General features: G+C 40.1%; 1 protein-coding gene across 1 annotated transcript in view; it reads left to right on the top strand.

The window, feature by feature from the left end:
- CAMK4 (calcium/calmodulin dependent protein kinase IV) overlaps positions 1–12,473 on the top strand; it is a 144,464-nt gene extending 131,991 nt beyond the window's left edge. Inside the window, exons 8-11 of the mRNA XM_086866625.1 lie at positions 1,667–1,742; positions 5,774–5,900; positions 7,903–8,055; positions 10,767–12,473. Coding sequence (XP_086722751.1) covers positions 1,667–1,742; positions 5,774–5,900; positions 7,903–8,055; positions 10,767–10,934 — 524 coding nt within the window. The 3' untranslated portion in view covers positions 10,935–12,473. The remainder of the gene's footprint in view (positions 1–1,666; positions 1,743–5,773; positions 5,901–7,902; positions 8,056–10,766) is intronic.
- The last annotated feature ends 2,026 nt before the right edge of the window (positions 12,474–14,499 follow it).

The following is a 14,499-nucleotide window of genomic DNA, read 5'->3' as shown; positions in this document are numbered from 1 at the left end:
CACCTCCCTCTGCTCCTCTTAGTATTTATTTACGAAGTCTATACCTTCACCAGTTTCATTGCCATTCTCTGGACACACTCCAGCCCCTCAAGGTCCTCCTGGTTGTGAGGGGCCTCAAACTGGACACAACATTTGAGGTGTAACCCCAGCACAGGGGGGATGGTAACTGCCCCACTATTGCCTGGATGCCCTTGGGCTTCTTGGCCACCTGGGTACAGCTGGCTCATGTTTAGCCACTGTCAACCAGCACCCCCAGGTCCTTTCCTGCTGAGCAGTTTTCCAGCCAACCTGCCCCCAGCCTGTAGCAGAGGGTTGTTCTGGCCCAAGGCAGGACTGACACTCAATCTCACTGAACCTCATGCCATTGGTCTTTCACGGATCCAGCCTCTCCACATCCCTCTGAACAGCTTTCCTAGTTGCCCCTTGACTTAGTGTCATCTGCAAACTGACTGAGGGTGCCCCCGATCCCCCCATCCAGATCACAAATAAAGATATTAAGCAGAATTGGGCCCAACACTGAACCCTGGGGCACCCCACTGGGGTTACATCCACCACCAGCTGGATTTAACTCCGTTCACATCACTCCCAGGTCCAGATGTTCAGACAGTTTTTCACCCAGTGACACAGCACCTGTCCAAGACATGAGCAGCCAGTTTCTCCAGGAGAGTGCCATGGGGGACAGTGCCAAAGGCTTTACTGGAGTTCCCATAGACAGCATCCACAGCTCTCCCCTCATCTGCCAGGTGGATCACCAGCTCATAAAAGGAGATCAGGATGGTCAGGCAGGATGTGCCATTCCTGAACCCCTGTAGGCTGTACCTGGTCCCCTGCACTGTCCTGTATGTGTCCTGTGATCACATTCAAGATGATCTTCTCCATGATCTTCCCTGGCACCAAGGTCTGGCTCACAGGCCTGTACTTCCCTGCATCCATTTTCCTCCCTTTCTTATGGATGGACATCACATTAGCCAAGCTCCAAATCATCTGGGACATTCCCAGTTAGATAGGACTGATGATCAGTGATGCAGAGCAGCTTGACAAGCTCCTTCTCCAGCTCCCTCAGCACCCCAGGATGAATCCCACATGGTCCCATGGACTTGTGGCTCAGCAGGTCACTGCCTCCCTTGTCCTGGATTGCACAGGGTCTGTTCTGCTCTCAGTCCCTGTCTGCCAGCTCAGGGGCTGGCTCCCAGAGGATAAACAGGCCTTGCTGTTGAGGCAAAGAAGGCATTAAGTACCTCAGCCTGCTCCTCATCCTTCATTCCAGTGCTTGCCTCTGCTTCCAGTAAAGGATGGAGATTTTCATTGGCCCCATTTCTGTTGTTGATGTATTTATAATAACACTAAGCAAAATACTGAAGTTAAAGCATTCACCTTCTTGGTCACATTGTAGCTCCAGTGCAGCTGTAGCTTTCTGTGGTTCTTTTTACAAACTAAAAACAATTTGAATCCAAAGTACACTTCTCATTTTATTCTGGCTCAGCTTGGGCATGACTTCTTTTGCTTTATAGTCAGTGAAGGGAATCATTTACCTAATTAAGGGCTTAAATGGGTAGTGCCAACTTTTTACAAAAGACAAGACTGTGCATGGACTTTAATTGATTTTGTGACTGTTATTTCTTCACTCAGCTTTTGTGTTTACTGACAAGTATTTTGTCCTCTGCAGCACCAGAGATACTACGGGGATGTGCCTATGGCCCTGAAGTGGACATGTGGTCCTTGGGGATTATCACCTACATCCTGTAAGTGCAGACAGTGCTACAGAGAGGTTCTCTTTTTAGCACCCCCCAGGACTTCATAACACTAGGAGCTGTGCCATTGAAGATAAGAGCCTGAACTTTAATTATTGTATTCCAAACTTTACTGAAGCAAGTCAAATCCTACAGGAGGACGCTCAGTTTAAATATTTGATAAATATAACAGTTCTTCCTGCACAGCAACAAGATATGTGCAGAATCATGCTATTAGTGTGAACGAGTATAGGCCAAAAGTTCCAAAACTTGTGTTTAAATAGCCATTTTTGTCTGAGTATTATTGTGGCTAGTCATGATTCAATTGCTAAGAATTGTAATTACTTTATTGTATTGAATGAATTTTTCAAAGGAAGACTACTGAGAAGGGAAAATAGTCTATGATGTATTGACTCCCTTCTTTATGGGAGAATAATTAGAAGACTTAATTTAGACCCTTGGCAATGACAATGCTAAGACAACTTGTGAAGTTATGTACAATACCTCTAGGATTCCTTTTATGGGAAGAGAATGAGATTTTACATATTTACTTGTCTTGGTTTGAAAGACAGGTGTCTGCTAAGGAAGGTAGGAGCCTTGGAATGGAAAATGTAAACTCCCTCCCTTCAAATTATTTTATTTTTGAAATCAAGGGGCTCTCAGGCAAAAGATATGAGAATAGGAATAACAGTTCTTTACTAGTACATATAATAAGGCAAACAAAACAACAACTCTGGCATTAACAAGAACCAGAACCAAGACCCAGTGACTGGTTTGCTGCACAAACTCTGGGGCAGCCAGGTCCTGGTGCTCAGCAGGACTCTTCTCTCTGGGAGTGGGATCCCTAAGTCTTTGGGGTTTTTTTAAGTACCAATAAATACCCAGTAGCTAGTTTCCTGGCAACTTTTGGGGAAAAAAAATCTGTAAGTGAGAAAGAAAGCAAGCCAACCCCCAACAGTCCCTTAAAGATATGGAGGATTTTATACATGTGGGCCATTGTCCCTCCCCTGGTACTTGCTATGTCCAGCAAGTATAGTGTGCAATAACACAATTCTTTTCATCTTTTGCAAAGAAAATAACTATATTCTCTAGAGTTTATACTAAAAGTCCATGTAAGGATATATAAACACTCTGATGGTAATGTCAGAAAAAATTCATCTTTTGTTCTGCACACAAGCCTCAAAGAGTTCACAGGTCTCTTTTTGGGTACCTGTAAATAATGGGCTACAATATTCCTATTTGCCATTTTGTTATTTGCTCCTTTTTAAATGTGTCTATCTTTGTCTCAAGGTCTGGTTTAAGATCCAGACCTTGTGTTGAGGATCACATCTCAGATATTGCCTGCCAGATGCTCATTTCTTACAACTTTTAAGGTTTCCATTCAGAGATGTGAAATTTGCCAGCAAGGTGGTCCCCAAGGCTGGAGAGGTGACTTTTGTTGCCCCTTTAAAAAGCCACCTAGGTTAAGTTATGGCCTTTCCTAGTTACTCAAGGCTTAGTGAAGTTGTTGTATCTTAAACTAAGAGCCTTTTTTAAGCAGAACTTGTTTTCAAGTGTAAGCAAGCTCCAACCAAACTCCAGACAATTCCTATCTGAATATCTGGAGTGGGATTTTCTATATGCAGCTTCTCAAAACCTTCTAGCTATTCAGGGGATGCTCCCAAGCCACACTAAACCTCTGCAGGTGCATAAATACAAGTGTGTGAGTTCTTGCCCTGGATGGGGCTGCATGACTAGATACTCTTCTATTCTTCCTCCTTCTAATCCTGTCCTACTCCCACCTCAAAATCCAATTTGATCTACAGGAACAAGACAGGCAAAAATCTACCTGGTTGTCTCTTCCATTTGCTTTAACAGTACTCCACATTTAAAACTCTCCTACTGTGTATAAAGCTTTGTTGATCTATGTCTGATGGATTAGAAACTGAGACCAGAAAGGTACATGTGAAATTACTAATTAATCCTGGAGCCCAGAGGACAATGTTGCCTGTCTCAGTCTTATAGTTCAGTAAAGGAAAACTACTTACATAGAGTCAAAAAAATATAATAAAAAATTTCCTGTATGCCCCCCCAGAATGGAGTGGATGTAGGAGTTAACAACCATGTTAAAGAGGACCTGCATAAAACTGTATCTTGTCATTAACCAAAGTGAAATTCCTATTTGATTAAAAAAAACTTTGGCACATATTCTGGCAGAAGTTTTTCCTGAGCCAAATTATAGTAAGACCTATTTGTGATAACTGTCATAATTCAAGGGAAGCCACATGTATAGTTTTAGAAGTCAAGAGGAGCAGTCCTTTTGTATGCCTAAAGCAGCTTAGAAATCCTTCTGCATGTTTGAGATGAAGACAGTGGTTGACAAATACAGAAGCTTTGCCTGTAGTTGAAATTGCATGGATTTAATTAAAGTTGTTATTTTACTAAGTTGCTTAAAAGGACACAAAACATCATCTGGTCATTTTTAGTTGTTTTTTAAGCTGTCTACATTGACTTTTCCTTTATTGGCAGGTAACTCATATAAAGTGAATCATAATAGTAAAATGTTCTTTCAAAATAAAATTAAGTCAAGTGCAGCCACACTAGTCTTGCACTGATTTAATTAATCTAATCTGAAATATCCAGGTTTACTTGCCTATTTTGGCATGTAGCCAAAAAAAAAAAAAAGAAAATCTGTCGGCTGAAGTGGTTTTTTAAGTAGAAGCGTATCTATGGAAATTGTTAATAGGAGAACAATAGATGATGGTAGTGAGTTCAGTTAGGAGGCTTCCAGCACAGTCACAGCAAGGTTTAAGGAGGTTCTTACTGTCATAGGTTACCGGGATCCAAAAGGCAGTTTGGGCTGAGTCAGTGAGGGCACTGCTCAGGGGTGTTCCATGGGAACAGCTGGGACCTGCTGCAAGTCCAGAAATGCTGATGGGAGAGGCAGCAAGCAGGAGGAGAGCAGCAGAGGGGCTCTGGCTGGCCACCACCTCCTGAGGCACAAGGTTTGGAGGCTGGATCCTTGTGTTTTAATACGTCTCTGCCAGACTTGGAAAAATAACGTGCTCAGAATGTGCCTGCAATGAGGTGTTTCCCCTCTTCGGCAGTGGAATGTGATGCAGCTGCTCCACCCACAGCTATGTACCACTCCCAAAACCACATTTCTTCCTTGAACCTCAGCCTCCTTTTTCAGAACAGTAAGCACACTGAATTTAAAAAAACAAAAACAGGTTAAAATGTAAGGCTTTTCTAAATTTGTTGCTGTCTTGATCTTTACTATCTGCTTTTGTTTTCCTCTCATCATCTTAACTGCTTGTTGCATTTTCTGGAGGCAGAGGAGCAGAAAGACTTTCTCTGTTAAGCTCAGATCACGTACTGGCTGAATAGGAAATTCACTTCAAAAATCTGATTATGTGTGCAGGCATGATTAAGGTGATTTTATCACTTCACTAAGTGATAAAAAAAGACATTACACAAATGGAAACCACGTTTATGAGTCTGCTTTCCCTGGGGCCAGCTGTGTGGATCTCTATATTATTCAATATATTTATAAATGCAGTCATTTAGTGAGATCACAAGACTTCTAGATTGTATGTAGGTTACCTAAGTAAAGATGAGGGCTGATCATGAAAACTTACCAAAGGTTTTTACATATTGTGGCTAATAGGATGAAAAAATGTACATGAATAAAAATCAGTCCTAACTGGATATATAAAACTTGTAACTTCACGTGTAAGATGAAGTTTGCTCAGCTAATTTCTATTCCTCTGGCAAGAGTTATAGGGGTTCTGATAAATGCTTCATGATCCTGTTTTAATAGTTCCAATTAAAGACATGTGAAAATAGAAAAATTAATATTATAAAAGCCTTTCCCAGTGCTTAAGAATACATTTGGCCACATTTCTCCCTGCTCTGTAGAATTGGGGGTTCATGAGTCCATCCAGGTCTGGTTTCCCAAAGTGATCTACAGAACACAAAGTAGGGAAGTATACTAACATGAACAGTTTCTAACAACACAAGACTAATTAAACTTGGATAAATTAATTTCTTTTTTATCCTTTCAGACTTTGTGGCTTTGAACCATTTTACGATGAAAGGGGAGATCAGTATATGTTTAAGAGGATCCTGAGCTGTGAATATGACTTTGTGTCCCCCTGGTGGGATGATGTGTCTCTGAATGCCAAGGATTTAGTAAGTAAAGCAAAAATGAGACTTGTTGTATTTAGTATTTTTGTCACTGAGAAAGAGTCCATTTTGGGGTGGGGCAGAATAATTCATTAATTAATTGATCATAGTTGTTTCCTCTTGTCTTTGCTTTATTATGGTGCTGTGATTTTGCACTCAAAACATAGATACTCAGGTTCCCCTGTGAAGTAAACCATAGATTGTTGGCAGCTGTCACAGTGCTCATGTGAAGCTCTTACAGATCTGAAGCGTTTCATCATTCCTCTTTTCCAGGCAAACACCTTCAGGGGAATGTAGAAACAAGCCCTTCTTTTTGTGCAGTTTTCAAGCCTGAATTTTGGGGAAGAATATAAAAAGGAATGACACTTCCCCCCCCACTGCTTTTTCTGACATACTTTTTGTGCACATTCAATTTTTTTTTAGTAGATGAGGAAAGATTGACTACTTTTAAATATGCTCAATTAGAAAAATGCAAGGGCTGGCATGCTATCTGCACTGTATTCTTTTATTACTGGATAAAGGAATTTGAATCCAGGAGACACTGATCTGCAAAGATAGGTATGCTTGAGTCTGACTTTGTCAATAATATTTTGCATAATTCAGTTATTTCATTAGCACTGTAAACACAAGTGCTTAGTTCCATATATTCTTATGCAAGCTGTGTCAAAACATACTATGTCATTAATTTTAGTGAAGTACTTCAGGATATTCCAAATGGAAAGACTGTACAAGTTCAAAGTACTTTTTTGTTGTTTTATGAGATGTGAAATTTTTCTAAGGCAAAAAATGTATAATTTAATGCCAGATAAACAGCAGTCTACAGGTAAAGCTTTTGTCCTAACTGCTCCATACTGTTTTAGTAAATTGAAGCTCAAACTTTCAGGTTTGAACTTTTCATAGCAGAACTGTAGATAAGGATGATGACCATGACTCTCAAAACCCATGCTGTGGGCAGTTCAGTGTTCAGCTGAAGTGATTTGCTTAACTCAAGGTTTTCCTTGGAGACACCCACAATGCCTGTTCTCTTCCATGCACTTCAGGGCACCAACTTTCTTTAAAAGCTCTTTGTAGGGAGATTTCAGAGAACCCTAAAGCAAGTTTTCCCTCAGCCTTGGGCACATAGGAGCAGTGGAGCCCTGTGCCATGCACTCTGCTCCAAGAGGGTCTGCAGTCAGGAGAGCTGGGTAAGTGTGGGTCTGCAGAGTGCAGTCTGCTTACTTTGTTACTCCATCCTCTCACCTTTCTTTTGTTAAAACACCACTTGTCCAGAGATATAATAAAACCCATGGAATGTCGCTTGACTGGACACACCCTGTATCCAGCAGGACCGTCTCCAGTCCCAGGGGTATGTTTGCAGTGCCTTTTTCCCAAAAATATCTTACAGTCATGTTTGTAGAAGTCCAGGTTTGCTGGCTTTGGTGACAGAAGGAATGGTGCAAACAGCATTAGTTTCAGAGTGAGCTAAGACAGAAACATCTGTACAGTTCTTTTTTTCATGTGTACATGAGGTTTTACAATGACTGAAAGAAACATTTCCTTTATGATGTACCTGACAGGGACTGAGTGGTACAAGTCTGCATGAGCTGCATATGCATAATTTAAACTTTCTAATCCAGTTTAAAACTTGTCCAAATCCAAAAGCAGAGATACTTCTTAGAGATTTTGAGAATCTCTTAGGGTTTTTGTGACAATTCAGACATGAAAGAGCCTATGATAGATACAGGTCATCTGCATTGGTGATACCCTTCATATGTTGGTAACCAGTTGATTCTTTCTCTTCTCTCTTCCCCCTTAGTGGCTGTCTTAATCAGATGTTATTTATGGAGGACCAAGAAATGCCAGAAGTAGAATACTTAGAAAAACACAAATGAAAATTCTTGTTGGTCTCTTAGAATGTCTCACCTAAGATGCTTCCCAAATGAAGACCAGAGCCCCCAAATGCAAAACTAGGTAAATTTGAATGAAGAATAAGGTTGACAGTCTTTTGTATTTCTTGCTTGTGATGCAGGTTAAAAAGTTGATTGTTTTAGACCCCAAGAAACGCCTCACCACTCTACAGGCTTTGCAGCACCCATGGGTCACAGGGAAGGCAATAAACTTTGCACATATGGACAACGCACAAAAGAAACTTCAAGAATTCAATGCCCGGCGTAAACTTAAGGCAAGTCTCTGCTCATAGTCTCTGTTTTGGCTATGAAAGCATGCAATTAAATTGGTGGCCTTGCAGAAACCTTGCACATTTTTGAGGAAAATATTCCATGATGTTATGGAAGCTTTTTATTTAAGATGTCTGATGAAGATTGAAGAAGTCTGAAGCTGATTTAGTGAATGACTGAAGCCAAACAAATAAAAAGTGTGAAGTTGATTGAAAACTTTATCTGCACAGATAGTACTGCTGAGGATGTGCACAGCTCTCACTAAGTCCTTACTTTTCATCTTTTTTTCCCTTCTTCCTTTCTTGCTTCTGTCCATCCATCTGTATTGATGGTGCATCCTTAGAATCCTGACCAGAAATAACAACATACTGAGCAATTTCTTAATGAGCATCCATAAATCTAGAAGAAAATTACTCTATTAAAGCATGTTTTGACCCCTAATCCTCCCTTGGTTACCCATACCTATCAACACAAAGCAGGAGGTTTAAGCCATCCTTCTGTATGATCTAGAATCAGCATTTCAGATATGTAGGTCCATAAAATGTTCCCAGGATGCTCCTTTACCATCCAGTCTACATATCTACCATGGGACAAACCAGGGAAACATCTTCAGGTGCAAATAGCAGGCAACTGGGGACCCGACTGACATAGTATCCAGGAAACTTTCTTCTCCCCTAAACTGTTCTTCAGTTTTTAAAGACTGCCATCTGCTCAGGAGATAATTCCAGGGGTACTTCAGCACAGAAAATGTTAGCAACAGCTACAGTGAAGCTGCCCTTGTAGCCCTGGGGAATAATAGTAAAAAATAACCTGAGAGCTTTAGTGAATTCCATAGAGATACCAATTCACAAAAAACTGACCCTTAACTCTGGCTTTGCTATATTTTTTTTAGTAGAGAACTGTCACAGAGAATCTCCACGGGGTAAAGAAATTTGTTTTGTCACTTACAAAGTTCTCAGAGACTGTAGATATAACTCACATTGATGTTCTGATTTTGTTTTTCTTTATATTTTTATACTAGAGACATTTTTTTAAAGTTTATTTTATTTAGACCCCTACAGTAAATCAATTCATTCTTTTGTGATTACAGACTATCGCTTTTTTTAAGTTTATTTCTTCAGTGTTTCTCTGTTTAGATTAAATTATCAAATCTCCAATTATGAAGAGGATTGATTGAAGGTAGCAGTCCTTGTAGAGTTAATAATTTCCCACACATATATGTGTAAAAGAAACAATAAATTTTTAGACAATTCCAAAAAAAAATAGAACCCAAGCAGACATCAAAGTAGTGAGTACACACTTTAGCTGTTGTTTTCTTAGTAAGAATGATACATAATTATCTCCACTTTCCCAACATAGAAGTCCATCAGCAGGCTTTCTTTATGTAAAGACAAATTTTAAAGGGTAACTCTAAAGGTCTCAGTCAGGATTTGGTTTCTCATTGGCCGTGTTGAATTTGTTTCATAAACATCCAACACTGCTTGTGAGAGTAAATTACATTGAAAGTTCCTTTAGACATTATAATATTGCCATTAACAAGCCATTGAGTGGCTTGCTGTGTTTGTAATCAGTTTTCTAAAGTTCTCTCATCACTAATGTGGATGTCTGTAGTTTTTCCTTTAAGAGGTCTAGTCTCTCAAAATTCTTGCCACTTTCTTTGGTTTATACATTATAGCATTTCTTCATTATCTGTTGCAGCTGATTCTTTTTTATTGACCATGTTTATGTTATCTGTTTTTCATCAACATATTCTTTTTTCCTTTTTATTTTTTGTGGAAGTTTTTTGTTTCTTTATTTTTTGTGTGGGTTTTTGTTTTTTTTTTAATATGTGTGTGATTACCTCTCCAAAGAATCCTCAAAACTTGCTACACTCTTCATCTCTTCCTGCAGACCCACTTCTTTGATGTCTAAGCAAAAGCTGCCAAGTCAAAAATAGCTTGAGTTGTCACACACAGAAATTAGCATTTATTTTCTTCACCTCTGTATGTCTAGGGTTTTTTTCAGGCAATAAAACTCTTCAAGGCAAAGGCTAATATAACTGTCTTCCTGTGTGTCTTCATTTTGTGATATTTCATGTGATATGAAAGCCTATCCCCAGTGTGTATTTTTATATATCTATACTTAGGAAGCTGCCCATGTGGTCCGCAACATTGTGCTTGGAATATGCAATAGTGATAAATATTGTGTTCCTTCTTGAAATATTCATGGAATAATCAGTGATAGTACTATTGTTATTATTATGACAGACGGCGATGACTTTCTTTTTTGCCATCCAGCCTAATCATGGGACACCTGAACTATTTTCTAAACAACAAAAAAAAACAAAACCAAAAACCCCCAAAAAACCCCAAAAACAAAACCGAAAAACCCAAACAAACAAAAAAAAAACCCAAAACCCCACACACAAAAAAGAAGCAAAAAACAACAACAACAAAAAAGAAAAAAACAAAAACAACCCACAAAACACTAGCAGGCATATCTGAAAACCAGTTGTGTTCATGTCACCCAACAGGTAACCTTGTGAAAGCATCAGTTTTTAACCTCAGCCCAGTATCCCAGGCAGCCTTCTGAGCTGGCCCAGGCCCAGGCAGGTTTCCACAGGTGACATTCCCAGGAAGACCAGGCGCAGTGGCATTCCCTATGGGGCAGTGCTGAGGCTGCAGTGCCGATGGGCCGTGCCCCCTAAGGAATGTTTGCTTGGACCTCTCTCTCTCAGGCCGCCGTGAAAGCCGTGGTGGCCTCCACGCGCCTCGGCAGCGCCAGCACCCACAGCACCCACGACGGCCACAAGCCCGGCCACAGCACCCACGACACCCAGCCCGAGGAGAAACCTACTCAGGAAGCAGCAGCAGCAGCAGCAGCGGTTCCAGAAGAAATGCCTTAGGTGGATGTTGCTGATGCCGGCAGAGATGTGTCATTTCATACACCAGCTACCTTGTCACCCAGCGAGACAGTAAGCTTGGCCTCTCTGGTTCTGCTTCGGGGCGCCACAGGCCCTGCCTGGTGATCCTACCTTCAGTGCATGTGACTGCTTATGGAAGTAGTAAACTGTACCGCTAGGCATGTCATGGAAACAGTGTCATTTGCAGTAATACCGGCAGGTGAAAACATGGGGATTACTAACTACCTACCATAATATGTATTCTTCATCTATCTAGTGTTCTTAGGTGGCATTTGAAACAAAATGCTGTTTTGTTTGGTTTTATGGAAGTAGGTGTCTTATCTATGTTGAGTTTCTTTGAACTGTTTCCTTCCAGATTCATAGTCCTTCAGCAAACAAAACGGAAGGAAATATCAAACCAATGCTTTTAAAACTTATGCATGAAATAATTTATTTTATCTGTAATACTGAAAAGTTATTTGGGGATTTACATGCAAAAAAAAAAACAAAAAAAAAAAACCAACAAAAAAACATTCCAGTACTTCTGAGAAGAAATTGAAATGGTAGTTCCACTGGGCATGAAAACATATATTGTGCAAGCTTGCATTGAGAATGCCTTATTCTGACTTTTCCTGTTTATATACAGTATTTTAATAACAACCAAAATTTCTCAGATTTCTGCCATTCCATTCCACAGTAAAGTGTTAGCAAAACAAAACCATAGACTTAACAAGGATTAGAGTACATGCAAATTTTTGGCATACCATTATATTTATTCATTAAAATTCTAATCTGCAGCTAGAAGACATTTTATAGGCCCTATGGGAATAATCTGCATTTAAATAAGTTGTAAGTGCTTGAAGGAAGCTATGCCACAACTTTCTGATTTTGCTTCGGGGAAACACTCTTATGCAAGGTCTAGGAGCAAGCAGTATAATCTAGTTGGTTCCTGTGTAATTTAACCTCATGAGTGAGCACTTTCCACTTCTAATTAGCCCACCTTTTCCAAACAAAGGACCCCTCCTGTAAAGTGATCTACCAGCACCAATCTTGCATCTGCCCAGAGGTATTCTTGAGTTAGCAGCTGTGTGCATCAATCAGCTTGCAAAAGTAGGGTCAGGCTCTTCAGCTATCTTGATGTTTTTGTTGAATGTGATTGATAGGAACTGAAAAACTAATGTGCATCAGTGTGTATGACCACTTACACTTGTTTGTTATCTATTTGAAAGCATGTGACTATTGTACTGATATATTACAAAAATGTCAAAAAGAACCTGATGTACAAAAATGTTACTTGTGCTTGTTAAACTTTTTAATACTGATAGTTACCTATCATCCTAATCATTCCTCTTTTGCTTTAATGTTTTCATGTTGTTGTTAGGCCTTGCACAACTTGCCTTGAAAAAGTATAGCAGCTACTGAAAAACCAAGACTTTAATAAAACATTCAATAACTACATTTCCTGATGAAATTAAAGGGTAATACAATGTTATTCGTATGATAGATTTAATAAATAAAATGTGTTCTAAATTAATATATAAAGGAGGATTAAAGATCCTGTCTTTACTGTGTGAAAATGCATCTATTATACTTCAGATTTTTTTATCCAGTTCTTAGAATTCTGTACAAAAAGTTTTGCTGACTAAGAAGTTGAAATTTAAAGGACAAGCATCCATTCAGTTTTCAAGGGACACACTTTCAGGTCAGGTCATCTGGTGGGGCCATAGCAGCTGTATGCAAGCCAACATGACACTTTTACAGATTTTTCCCTTGGAAACAAGTACAGCAAGATTAATAACTTTAGAGAAGATCATAGGTACATCTACCTATCTCACTTTCTATTCGCTGTCTTACCTCCTTTGAGGTCACTGGAGGAAAAATGCAATTTTCAGCTACTTCACTGCCATCATACTGTGGTGAAGTCACCCAAGTTCAGTCAGTAGGGAAGTTTGACGGGAGAGGCTGGATTTCTGTATCATTTTGTCTTTCATTTGGGATCATTGCTTCAAACCTGCAGCAGTGGAGTTGGCTGTGCAGTAACTGCACTTCTGTAAGAGTTTAAGCATAAATTCCTTCATCTGAGGCATGGTTTGTTGAGCTGAAAAGTGGTCCTAGCTGATTCCCAATGGTGATTTTTGCTACAATATACCACGGCATACCATAACTATGAACTGATTCCATCCAACAGGAGATCTCTCTGTCACAGCATGATCTTCAGAGGCAGCTCAGTTTTATGCATAAAGGCTCTGGGGCTTCAGTTCTTTTTTTGCTTTGTTTTCTTTTATCATACTCAACATTAAACAATCAGGATGGCCGTGCTGAGTCTGTGATTACCAGTATGTGACTCAGTAAAGCACTGTGCCTGGATGATATATTTGATTTGTGACAGCACTTGGGTGTATGCATGCACTGGAAGACAAGAGTGTTACGTGCACTGGCTTCATCTGAAAAATCACATCCTAGTGGCATCTGCTGTAGTGCAGACAGGGATGTGCAACATCAGTGTCTTACTGTGGCTGAAAAATGTGAACACACTTGAAAACTACTGGAGATGGAGCAGATGTTTCCAAATATGTGGTTATGCTAAGTAGAAAGTTACTTGCACTCCTTTCTGTTGAAATCCTAAGCTTTAATTTTTTAGAATATTTAACATATTAACAAAGTTCTTCAAGTACAAAAGGGGAAACCTTCCAATCTTTCTGAAGTATTTGAGCTTAGCAAAACTTTTCCTTTAAAAGCAGATTGCAGCACTAGCCTATTTTAGAGCAAAGATGATGATCAGATGCCTGTTAAATGTCTAAGGAAGTCCTGCCTTTGCATCACAGCAGGGGTTTTGTCAGGTTCAGAAAGATTCCCTCCAAAATAGAACATATTTCCTGTGGTTTCAAACACTTTTGCTTGCAATTCTGTGGATGACACAGTAAATTGCACTGTGTGAGCCTGGTACTGGTTTGTTGGCTGAAGTTTGTACTTTACAGTGTGCAAACATACTGTAAAAGAGGCGGACACACTGTAATCAAACTTCTGAATGCAGCATACCATCAATGCAAAAGTTTTTGATATAACAGGTTCTTCAGAAGAAGTGTACGTAGGACTCTGTCCCCACAAATGAGCAGGCCATTGGACACATGGAATGACAAAAACTGCCCAGCAGTCCCTTTGTCTTGGTGAACAGAGCAAAGTTCTCTGAAAAGCTGTGTGGTAGCATAGTGGGATAAAAGCATTAACCAAAAGGTTTTTTGGAGTGGCTCAGACCAGCAGGGAGGCCCAGGCTGCAGGAGGCTGTGGCTCACTGGCAGCTAGGCCTCTACACCTTCCAAATGAATCACCTTCTCCTGCAACTCACACTGCAAATGGAACACAGACACAGCCAGCAGCCATGGGAGAAGTGAAGACAACACCATATTTTCTGCTGCCCAGCAGCAAGGAAAGGGAAAATTAATACTGGGAGTTGTTAGTGTCCAACTCAGCAGAAGGAAAGCAATATCTGACAAGCAGCAAATGCAGCAGGACTCTGGAAAATAAACCCTTGTTTCTAGATAAATGTCCCTCAGCTCCTGCACACATG

The sequence above is a fragment of the Cyanistes caeruleus genome, chromosome Z, assembly GCF_971803275.1.
Source record: "Cyanistes caeruleus chromosome Z, bCyaCae1.hap1.1, whole genome shotgun sequence".
Classification (NCBI taxonomy): domain Eukaryota; kingdom Metazoa; phylum Chordata; class Aves; order Passeriformes; family Paridae; genus Cyanistes; species Cyanistes caeruleus.
This window is presented reverse-complemented; position numbering and strand designations above follow the sequence as displayed.